This window comes from Pecten maximus, chromosome 17 (assembly GCF_902652985.1).
Source record: "Pecten maximus chromosome 17, xPecMax1.1, whole genome shotgun sequence".
NCBI classification, from domain to species: Eukaryota; Metazoa; Mollusca; class Bivalvia; order Pectinida; family Pectinidae; genus Pecten; species Pecten maximus.
Genome location: NC_047031.1, coordinates 31,895,492 through 31,906,553, shown reverse-complemented (window position 1 = coordinate 31,906,553; position 11,062 = coordinate 31,895,492). Strand labels below are relative to the sequence as shown.

Genomic DNA, 11,062 nt, shown 5'->3' with positions numbered 1-11,062 from the left:
TATGTTTTATTTTACCTGAATAAATAGTAATAACATTTGAGTTGGCTTTTGAGACGTTTTGTTACAATATATAACTTAATGATTTAAAAGCGTCTTTGGACGAACAACACGCGTGACCTCTACCAAACTGTGATATGCTCTTGGTACCTATATTGGAGGAAAAGTCCACACTAGTTTTAAGATTATACCCTTAACTTCTCCTTGATATTTGTCTTTCACTCTACCTGTATAGATGTTAATACCACCTTAGTTAGGTTTTGGGACTTTTGGTCCACCATGTTTTCTCCGGATTTTTGGAATCAATTTTAGGAGTGCATCATTAGAGCAGGAATAAAAACTCTAAAACTGCCTTTGGACGAAAACAGGAGTTACCTCTACGAAACTAATTTTCTCTTTGCATCTAGTATGGAAGAAAAAAACACTAGTTTCAGGGGTAAATATCTCAATTATCCTTAAAGTTAGCCGGGCAAACATGGCTATTTTCTATTAGAAGTAAAATTTAGCAGCTTCATACTAATGTTATTTTCAGAAATAATTAATACAAACAATGTAAACAAATTAAGAAGTTTATGTAGATTTATAAAGATTATGTTTCAAAACGTCTCATGATCCGTCCTCCACATGCATCAAATTTCCTTTCTTTGTAAATATGTTTTTTTCTGTACATCTGATTTTGTGAAAATAAATTAAATACAGTTTGAAAGATACTATTAGTTATAATCATAATGATCAGAAGATAAAGGTAAGGACACACTGATTTTAAAGAACTTGTCTCATTTATCGATGTCACGGTACATAAAAGTCTCTTTCATGTTAAAAGAAAATGTATCCATTACATCAGCAATAATCATAATGTTAAGAATGAATATAAAAATGACACCAATGCTTAAATAAATAGGTAATGTGTGTGAATATTTCAGTATAGTCCAGTCAACAACGCATTAATGACCTGACCTGGTCGCTTCAGAGACCACACTTTACTATGTCATTTCAATCCGAAAATAACGGGTACGTACACGGGATCACCAAAGTGCGAAATAGTAATCAAATCGACAGATGTTTGCGGGGTTAGGTGTAAAACCCACAACTGTTTATGATAAAGGAAAGACATGCACGTACTTACTTACCTAAATAAATGTTTGACAAAACTTGAGATGATGTGTAGATATAATGCACTGATGGTGAAGCCACTTAACGACCACTGTTAATGATTGTTAATGACTGTTTTGTTCTAACGTAGCACTTATTGAACACACTTAAACAATATTTAACTCCTTGAAAGAAATCGATCTATTATATGGACTTTGATTTCTTTTACATTACTCTCTTTGACGTTCTATATAAATCACAAAGTTCACATAATCTATTCGTACATATATATATTTTACCATTTTAACCAACTTTTTTATCATAATGATCTAAATGTATAATACGAATGCTTTTAAAAATGACCAATTTTATCTGATTTTAACGTTACAAATAAAAAACGATAGTATATTGTTTGGCCCTAAATGACCTTAGTTGTCGATTGGCCGTAAAACATAAACAAACAAAAAAACAAACACACAAGCACTTCTAGTACTCTGAAATCATCTATAAATGTATCTAGGTGATTATGTATATGTAAGTCGGTATCAGCTTGACCGGTTGATTTCTGTGGTCGTTTACAGTGTTTACATTTGCTTAAAACAGAAATATTGAACGATCAGTTTAATATTAATCAAACTCCTGCGGATACAGAAGTGTATGCATTAATTGTGTAAATGTACCAGTGACTTCAATGCTTTGGGGGTGATCTTATATGAGACACAAACTAAAGACAGTAACCATACACAAATAGAATATCAAATCCAGTGATTTGTTATAGGGCTGTGAAGAACCTTTTGTACCAAGTTAATATGAAAGCAATCAAAGTAGTGATGAGTTATTGCCCTTTATACGACAATCCTGTGCGAGTTACCAGGCTATGGCCACGGGGATATTTGTGTGTAATATTGACTAGGTTTTTCCTACCAGACAGCAACTATGTATGATGTTACATACCTTTAGGTTCTATCCTTTGACCGAGAAAAAATGTTTTTTTAAGGAAGTAGTTTTACGTCCGCGCAAAATCTAGGAAAATATAATAACGCTGGCAGGAAGAAACAAAAGAAAACAAAATACATAAAGAGAACCAGTGATAAAGGAAGGGAAAATGCCATAAGTATTAAATTAGTGCAGCGATGTTTTTTTTATGTCCCCAAAATAATCATGACCGAGGACACCGCTGCTTAATGTATTGTTAGGGTTTTTGGTGCCGTAGATATTTTTGGCTCGGGCAGGGCTTCTTTATTTATGCTTCTATGTTGAATATCTCAGTATAGAATAAATTGTATCATGTACACTGATGATGTTGTTTATAAAGATATCACTCCATGTCGGGGAAATGAGAACAGAGTATACATGTAGCTGCCACAATTCACTGTATGTACATGGGAGGCAACTACTATAGGAATACCCGCTTCTTCATTCTTATCATACTACCAAGCATTCTGCTCTTCCGTCTGAGTAAGTGAACACATGAATTTTATTTTATTTTTTAAAGAAAAAGATATAATGATCTTAATATTCTGAAGATATTCTCCGACAATGATAGTTTCGATAAAATGCATACAAAAACATACTTACACTTGCATTGCATTGTCCCCAGATGAAGCTTAACAAGCCCAATGTGTGTAATTGTAATTATCGTTGTTTATAGGATGTCAACAGATTTCAGTCAGAAATGACTGGAAGGTTCCTCGGAAACATGCTAAAAGTGTTTTGGTGGAGACAGATCGTGGCAGACTTAATATAGAAATGTCACACATTTGAAAAAAGTTTAATATGCTAAAATCCAGTGTATCTGGTCAAAGTGTAGAGAAAAATAGACAAAAAGGCTCCTATACAATTGTGTCCATTCGGTAGTGCCTGATTTGGGTAAGTACAAGATACACAGTCAAATGGAGAAAAGGAACATGCACCATAACGCCAACCGCAGAGCGATTAAAGATTTGCAACTCCACAGCATATAAGACAACGCGTGAAGTAAAATTATCGACGATTTCTCAAGATATCGTCATAAACTGTAACAAAGCATTCCAGTAGTCGATAAGTAAACCCATGTTGTGTTGATTATGTTGTATTTGTTAAGATAGTATGTCGGCCAATATGTTGTATTTCAAATTTGTTTTCATCGAACATTAAATAGTTCATCATTGAACATTGAACATTTGAGTATAGAACATTGAAAATTGAGTATTGAACATTGAACAATTGAGTATTGAACATTGCGAAATTGAGTATTGAACATTGAAAAGTTGAGTATTAAACATCGAGAAATTGAGTATTGAATATTGAACAGTTGAGTATTGAACATCGAGAAATTTAGTATTGAACATTGAACAGTTGAGTTGAAAATTGGGTATTGAACAGTGAACAGTAGAGCATTGAACAATTGAGTATTGAACATTGAACAGTTGAGTATTGAACATCGAGAAATTTAGTATTGAACATTGAACAGTTGAGTTGAAAATTGAGTATTGAACAGTGAACAGTAGAGCATTGAACAATTGAGTATTGAACATTGAACAATTGAGTATTGAACATTGAGATAATAAGCATTGAACAATTGAGTATTGAATATTGAATAGTTGAGTATTGAACATTGAACAGTTGAGTATTGAATAGTTGAGTATTGAACATTGAATGGTGGAGTATTGAACATTGAACAATGGGGTTCATCGGCTGCATTTTTTGCCGCCAGATGGCGTTTGTGCTCTAGTTGGTATGTTCTCGAAAGACTGAAGAGTTCCAATACACTTTTACAAAGGTCAAGCTGGTGTAACTTTTACGTAGCGTTTGTAAAATATGCCATATTATTGTTGCGTTCCCGGTTGTAAATCTGATGGAAGCGGACATACATTCCCTTCTGATCCAAACCTTAAAAGGTTATGGCGAGTTGCTATTCGTCGTGTCGACGAAAAGACTAAAGGTTTATGGGAACCAGGCAAACATTCCAAGGTCTGTTCGGAACACTTCTTGGACTCTGACTACGTTCAACAGACTCTACTCGGTAAGGATATATCGATATTATCGCTGTATACGGCCTTCTTCAGAGGAAAGACGAACTTTTATAAAGGAACATTAAAACGTTCATTGATAAGATTGACTTGTTATGATTATGCCGAATGAAATGTCGTGTGTCAGCATACATGTAATATAACCTACCTTTGTCTTGTAAGTTGGGACTTGTCACGAAATGTTACCCGCTTCCGGTTCAGTTAATTATTATATACATAATCATAATTGCGTGAAGTTTCTTATCTGGATACAGCAGTGTGATCACACACCTACATGTATTTTGTTTTAGCTGAAATAGATGTTAGAAAACGAAAATCACCGTTTTTTCTGTTATAATGACAACATTTCACTCATAACATTAATTCACATAAGCGTTTTCCAATCTGTTAATGAAAAAAATACACTTACTCCATTTCCAACCTAATATCATTTTATTATATTGCTATACATGTATAAAGACACCAATAAATGACCAGATCATGTTAATATAATTCAGTTTAACTGATCTATATTTTATGTACATGTATATAGACATTACAAAAGATACAACATCATGAACATGTAGTTAACACAATATTATCACTTCATGGGATAGCAATAACAGAAATATATCAAACTGAACATTAGGAACAATATAATGCATTTACCTGGTATACACCAGATAGATATTTCACCATTTATGAAATCTGAAGGGTTCAATATAATTATGGTCAAAGTGTAATTTACATCTAGCAACACCCAAAAGTAAAATACTGCGAGTGTTTTTTTCTCATCAAAGACCTTATCCTTACTTGGTGTTTTATTTCAGGAGAACGCAAAAGATTAAAACCTAATGCTGTCCCTTCAGTATTCTTATTCTCATCTAGAAATACTGCCAGTCCTTCTGCTAAAGCACGTAGTGAACGTCAAAAGAGACGAGAGGACATAGTAACTCCTAGTGATGTAGTGCCCACCCCTAGTGTAGGAGACAGTGTTATCATAGAAAGTGAACCTGAGATAATGATAAATACTCAACATGTTGAAAATGATCAATGTCAATCATTCAGTGATATGTCTGTTCAGTGCGAGATTCAAGGGGGAAGACAAGGATATTCCATCGAAAATTATCGCAGCTGTCCCAAGATGCTCAAATACTATACAGGTTTCGAGGACTACGACCATTTCATGCTGTTTTTTAATATACTTGGTCCAGCTGCACATGATTTGCAGTTCAAATCCTCTGTCTTGTCACCAGAAAATCAGTTATTTTTAACACTTATGAAGTTACGCAGAGCAACAGAAAACATTGAACTTGGTCATCTCTTTCATATCAGTGAAACCACTGTTTCAACTCTGCTAAATATTTGGATAAACTTTCTATATTTTCAATTGAAAGAACTTGATATTTGGCCCTCACGAGATATTGTGGATGAACACATGCCAGAGAACTTTTCCCAATTTAGCAATACAAGAGTTATTTTGGATGCAACTGAAATTCCGATTCATAAGCCACGCAATGTCAATGCCCAGAGCGCTACATTCTCCTCATACAAAAACAAAAACACTCTTAAGACTATGGTTGGGTGCACACCAAAAGGTGCTATTTCCTACATATCTGATGCCTATGGAGGCTCTGCAAGTGACCGTCAGATTATTGAGCGCTCTCGCCTTTTACATGATCGTTCAATGTTTGATTCAGGTGATAGTATCATGGCAGACAGAGGAATCATGGTGCAAGATCTGTTTGCATCACGTGATGTTAAAGTAAACACACCAACTATGCTGAAGGGCAAAAGTCAGTTAGATGCAGAAGATGTAGTAAGAGATCGGCGCATTGCTTCCAAAAGAATTCATGTTGAACGTGTGATTGGCTTAGCTAAAACCTTTAAAATATTGAATTCAAATCTTTCACATTCAAAGGTTGCTCTTGGATCTAGAATATTGTATATATGTTTTGTTATTCAGAACTTCAGACAATCCATAGTAAGTTAAATAAGTTGACTTTCAAAATCTTAATCTTTCATCATCTTTCTTGTTCCAGGAATATAACAGACTAGCCATTCCAAGAAAAAAGTATTTGAAAAATGATTCTTGTAAAGCATCTGTAATGACTTTAAAACAACATTGTACAGGGTATTTGTAACATAAAAATACTTCTGGGTTTGCCATTATGTGAATTATGGCATATATAACTTAAAGATTGCAAAACTACATTTTCCCTGCAACGAATTTTCTGTAGTATTTCTGGTAAAATAACTCTAATTTTGGCAGCATACTACCTGACCAAAAAGAATTGTCAACATAAATTTCCTCTACAAAAATATCTTTAAAAGTATAGACTACAAAAAAGCACCTCTGTTTCTTACAAATGTTGAGTTGCCCTTGAATTTGATAAAAATAATTGTGATTTTGCTTAAGATGCATGTCTCCATTTTCATCTTTTCCTAAAAAAGGAAAGTTGTTATTTACAGAAATTGCATTATTTCTACCTTTATATGGACACTTGATCTCTACAATGTCACCCTGACTTGTTATGCCATCTGGTGAGGCAGCAAGGAAGTTGTTTTCAATGTCCACTCTCAAACCACACAAGTTGACTGTTATACCATTAATTTCTTCAAATTTTTTAATAGCAGCCCTCTCAAAAGTTTGTCCATGGATGATGGCTGGTGAAGTGAGTCTGGCAGGCCTGAAGATAGACTGGCACAGTTTTTCCTTATTTCTACGGTCTGTTGCCTTACAAATCTCGCCAAATCTGGAGGATGTCAAACGCCATCTTCTCTCCTGGTGCCATTTCTTGCACACACTTTGCTTCTTTGTAGTTTCTTCAATCTCCAGGACTTCTTCCATAGATGACACCTATAGAAAACAAAAACATATTTTCATTGTTAGGATTTAATTAATGTACCAAACATTGGTTATCTGAGTTAATTGAACCTCATACTGAACCCAATTTCTTTTCTTTTGAAGAATTCGACAACTTCACTAATAATAAACTTTGTGAATAACCCATTGGTATAATCACTCTCTCTGTATTACTTTTATGATCCCATTCACTGAAATTATTTTCTTTAAAAGTACAGTTTCTGCAATATCCCTCATCAAGTTATCAGTATTTATATTTTGGAAGGGAAGTGGCAGAAAATGGTTTTAAGTATAAGTCTTTGACAATCATGTATGTCTCATTAGGAAATCAAACATTATATAACATATTTCTTTGATTTTTGATAACCATACCTTAGTTCCGGTATCAACCCAATGTTCTGTCATTGGTAGTGTAGTGTAGTCATGGTCTCTTGCTGCCACTTGTATATTTGCCTTCGGCATAAGATATCTGTTTCAAAATTACTGAATGTTATTGTATGTATGCATTCATTTCCAACTATATATTATTTAGTAATTTCACAGTACAAGGTGTTGCATTGTCTATAATTTTGCTATCAAGTATTAGTCTGGATATAGAATGGATAAAGTTTTGTAGAACTTTTGACATCATTGTATAATGATACTAGATAACTTATAATAGTGGTAATTAATGGCTGCTAAAATGAATTAAAGATGTAATATTTTTACCAATGTTAATAGATCTAATTACAATAATGCACTTCTATGATTAAGTGTTTATCATTTTACCTAAATGCAAGGTCCTTGGATGATACTGCACAATAGTTGATCACTTGGCTCCTTACAAATGAGTTGTATCCATTATTGCCTCTGAACCTCTCAGGTCTTGGATCATCCATGTTAATGTCGAAGTTGGATTCAATATCTTCAGCCTTTACTGGTGAACCTGTAACAGCCAAAACTGATTAATGTTAGTTACTTTTAAGTTTTCATTGGTGAAGTTCAATATTGAATACAGTAACATACAGCGAATAATTATACAAATGTTTAAAAAAAAAGATATATAAATAGTGAGTTGAGAGTTGTGTTTTATTGACCTACATGGTCTGTTGTAATGTAGTGAACTTATGTATTATATATTCGTTCAGAGATATGTAAAATTCCCCTAAATTGAGGTTGTATATTCTGTTAATTATAGCCATCATACTGAAATGAATATACTAAACTGAAATTAAAAAGTTATCAAAAGTAGCTGATATGGTTTACTTTTTTTTTAAGTAAATGCTTATTACATGGTTATTATGATGTAAATCATTAACTTATCACTATATATCATTTCTTATGACAGTATGTTTTGGATCCATGAAAAAAACAGCATAATAATGAAAAACAGAAACAATTTACTAACAACAACAACAAAAAGTTTTGTGGGTGTGGCCATTGACTTTAGTAACATGTTACCATATCAGTATAACGTTCTGAAAAGGAACTGAACATTTTCAATTAACCAAAGGCAGATTTATAAAACTATGAGTTTCTTTGAAAGCTTCAACTTTGTAAATGGACATTCAGCAATATAAAATGGAGCCATATTTCAGAAATGACTATCTGCCACTGGTTTATTGATTGGTTAAAAAACACAAGCAAATTGAACGAACACTTCTTTTGTTATTGCCTTGATAATTCTTCTTCGGTTTGTGAAAAGTTTGTAGATGGTCTGTACAACTTCCCCGAATAGCAAGCCTACCAGTTTCAATAAACTTGATAAGCACAAGGAGAATAGCTGCGATATGCTTGCATGTCCCACACGGACCTTTGCCAGCTGGACATTCACAATCAGTATTTATTATTTCACCATTTGCCCCAAGTCTAATCTTGTAGTTGTAAGAAATCTGTAAAAACCATACCACATTGAACGAAATTACAGTGTTGCAAATCTTAAGTCATGAAGCATTGTTTCAAGAGCTAAAATCATGTGATTTTTTTTCTGGTGTATTGCAATTGTGTAAGCTTACTTTTTTCTTCATTGCCGCTGCAACTGTTCCGGTCAGAAACACATCATGTCCATTTGCTTTGAAGCTGCATGCCTCAACCCTTCCTGATTCCATTAGCAAGCTCCCTTTGGAAATAGCCTGAATGTCTGACTGGCATTGGTTGTCTGCTGCCATTCTATACAGAAAATAACCTACAAAAAAGTTTATATAATTCATAGGTTAGGATTATGTACAAACAAAATTATATTAAAATGTAAATGATGATTAAAACTCAGTGATGATGATAAATAAAATGTTAGTTTCATCCAATTTAATTCAATTGTTGCAACAGTTTTACATATGTTTACATATTATGTCCTGTAAAGATTAAGCCATGTGTTTGTTACTGAATCACTGTGTTACTCAATACTGTATCAATGTTATAATCATACAGAATGTATTCAAAGGATAAATATTTTTATATACACTGAATATGCAGGCTTCTCAATGTAAATCACACACCAATGTATGTAAAAATATGACGAGCAATGTTTAATATAATTAAATAAAATGTGCAATATACCTTCTACCTGTGCCATTCCAAGAGTTGGCAATTGATTTTTGTGGTCAAGTGTCAACTGCCGAAACCCGAATATCCCTACTGGCCAATTAGGCAACGCAGGAGGTCTTGGTAAAAACGCAACATTGTCCCTGAAGTTGTGGTTCCTGTCGTATGCCTCTAACCTGAAAATAATATGCAACAATACACTTGAGACTTACAATTATTACATTTTATATGACAGCATAGTTTTCCAGATAACATATTCTAAGCATAATTTGCAATAGACAACTCGGTGAATTGTAATTTGTCAACAAGTAGTTATACTTGGTGCCTACTCGCGATCGGTGCCCTGATAGGATCTCACAGGCCTACGCATTATTCTTATCGCCGCACAAAATTATTTGCCCATTATTAATTTATAGGTATACATACAATCATTTCGACGTCAATTAACCTAAAAGTGGATAGACTGTATTTATTCGTGTTATGAGAACCATCTAACGATTTTATTGTGATCGGGTCTCGACATCACATGTCAAGTTGTTTCACTGTCATGTTGACAGCTCGTTCTTCGCATTTGACTTCCTATTCCACTTTTTATGAGTAAACCTACCATGATGAAAGATATTCATATACACAAAATATCAAAGTTTACCTTTCAATCAAATCTGCTTTCCTCCCCCGCAATACTGCACCACGCTTCGCTAATTCCAACTTCAGCCGCTCAACTTTCCAGCCGTCATACGCCATATTGTTTACGTTTTACCAACTAAAACACGGGCGCCCCCTAGTGACGTCAAGAGGGATAACTCCCCGATGAACCCCATTGAATATTGAACATTGACCAATTGAGTATTGAACATTGAACAATTGAGAATTGAACATTTAACAGTTGAACAAATAGCCAATACAGGGAAAGATTTGAAGTAGTATGCATGTTTGTAGTTAGATATTAATAGTATTTATAGTGAAAAGGGCGGGGTGCGGTATATATCTATTGGGAAATGATTATAAAGTAAAGTCAAGAGTCACAACTCGTTAAGTCAGTAAAATTGTATCAGTACTGGAATACATGTGTCCTGATCAGATCTAATAAATTGACGGTGTCGAGAACATTGACGGTCGACTACGACAGCCAAAGGGTATAGGTTAACAAATGAATATAAACAATCTGTTTGTTATGAAAGAGCACGACAAAACAACATTTTCAAGTGACGGGATATGGCTCGCTCAAATATCTGTCGGATGAGTGACAAAACATTTAACGGACGCAATCACAGACTATGTCATGCTAAGAACTGTAACGGTTGCGTGTCTACAGTCCGTTACCAAGTTCCATCTTGGACCCAATATATATCTAACTGTTGTAAGAAAACATAAACATTGCCGACAATATATATAAAACAATGGCTAGTCTACCTGACTTCAATATATATGTAACAATTACCTAATTTACGCCTGGTAAATATCTAACACTATGATAGCCTGAATACAACCTATTACCTAGATAAACAAACTGTATCACAATGTACTTACACCCGTACACCCTGTACCGCAACACTATGTGATCACGTCAACTTGACCGCGACACACGTACATCGTG

At 34.1% G+C, this 11,062-nt stretch overlaps 2 protein-coding genes across 6 annotated transcripts; one reads left to right on the top strand and one right to left on the bottom strand.

The window, feature by feature from the left end:
- Positions 1 to 3,888: 3,888 nt before the first annotated feature.
- On the top strand, positions 3,889 to 6,129 carry LOC117315325. The gene is made up of 3 exons (XM_033869473.1): positions 3,889 to 4,093; positions 4,910 to 5,941; positions 6,122 to 6,129. The coding sequence occupies exons 1-3, from the start codon at positions 3,889 to 3,891 to the stop codon at positions 6,127 to 6,129; spliced, it is 1,245 nt and encodes a 414-aa protein (XP_033725364.1).
- Positions 5,272 to 10,286, bottom strand: LOC117315615. 5 transcript variants are annotated; one of them, XM_033869881.1, is made up of 6 exons: positions 10,115 to 10,286; positions 9,481 to 9,641; positions 8,940 to 9,109; positions 7,714 to 7,870; positions 7,318 to 7,414; positions 5,272 to 6,939 (listed from the first exon to the last, which is right to left on the bottom strand). In XM_033869881.1, exons 4-6 carry the CDS (start codon positions 7,821 to 7,823, stop codon positions 6,289 to 6,291), a joined length of 858 nt encoding a protein of 285 aa, XP_033725772.1. In that variant the 5' UTR covers positions 7,824 to 7,870; positions 8,940 to 9,109; positions 9,481 to 9,641; positions 10,115 to 10,286; the 3' UTR covers positions 5,272 to 6,288. The 5 variants fall into 4 exon arrangements, with proteins under 5 accessions (XP_033725773.1, XP_033725772.1, XP_033725776.1 ...); XM_033869882.1 differs by having other exon boundaries at positions 10,073 to 10,286; XM_033869883.1 differs by having other exon boundaries at positions 9,488 to 9,641.
- Positions 10,287 to 11,062: the final 776 nt, after the last annotated feature.

Excerpts from the sequence above, each read along its gene's own strand:
- LOC117315325 (XM_033869473.1), top strand. The coding sequence starts at position 3,889 with ATGCCATATTATTGTTGCGTTCCCGGTTGTAAATCTGATGGAAGCGGA. Across the intron at positions 4,094-4,909 it reads CGTTCAACAGACTCTACTCG|GAGAACGCAAAAGATTAAAA; the intron begins GTAAGGATATAT and ends GTTTTATTTCAG.
- LOC117315615 (XM_033869882.1), bottom strand. The coding sequence starts at position 7,823 with ATGGATGATCCAAGACCTGAGAGGTTCAGAGGCAATAATGGATACAAC. Across the intron at positions 7,415-7,713 it reads TCCAAGGACCTTGCATTTAG|ATATCTTATGCCGAAGGCAA; the intron begins GTAAAATGATAA and ends ATTTTGAAACAG. Across the intron at positions 6,940-7,317 it reads GGGTTGATACCGGAACTAAG|GTGTCATCTATGGAAGAAGT; the intron begins GTATGGTTATCA and ends TGTTTTCTATAG.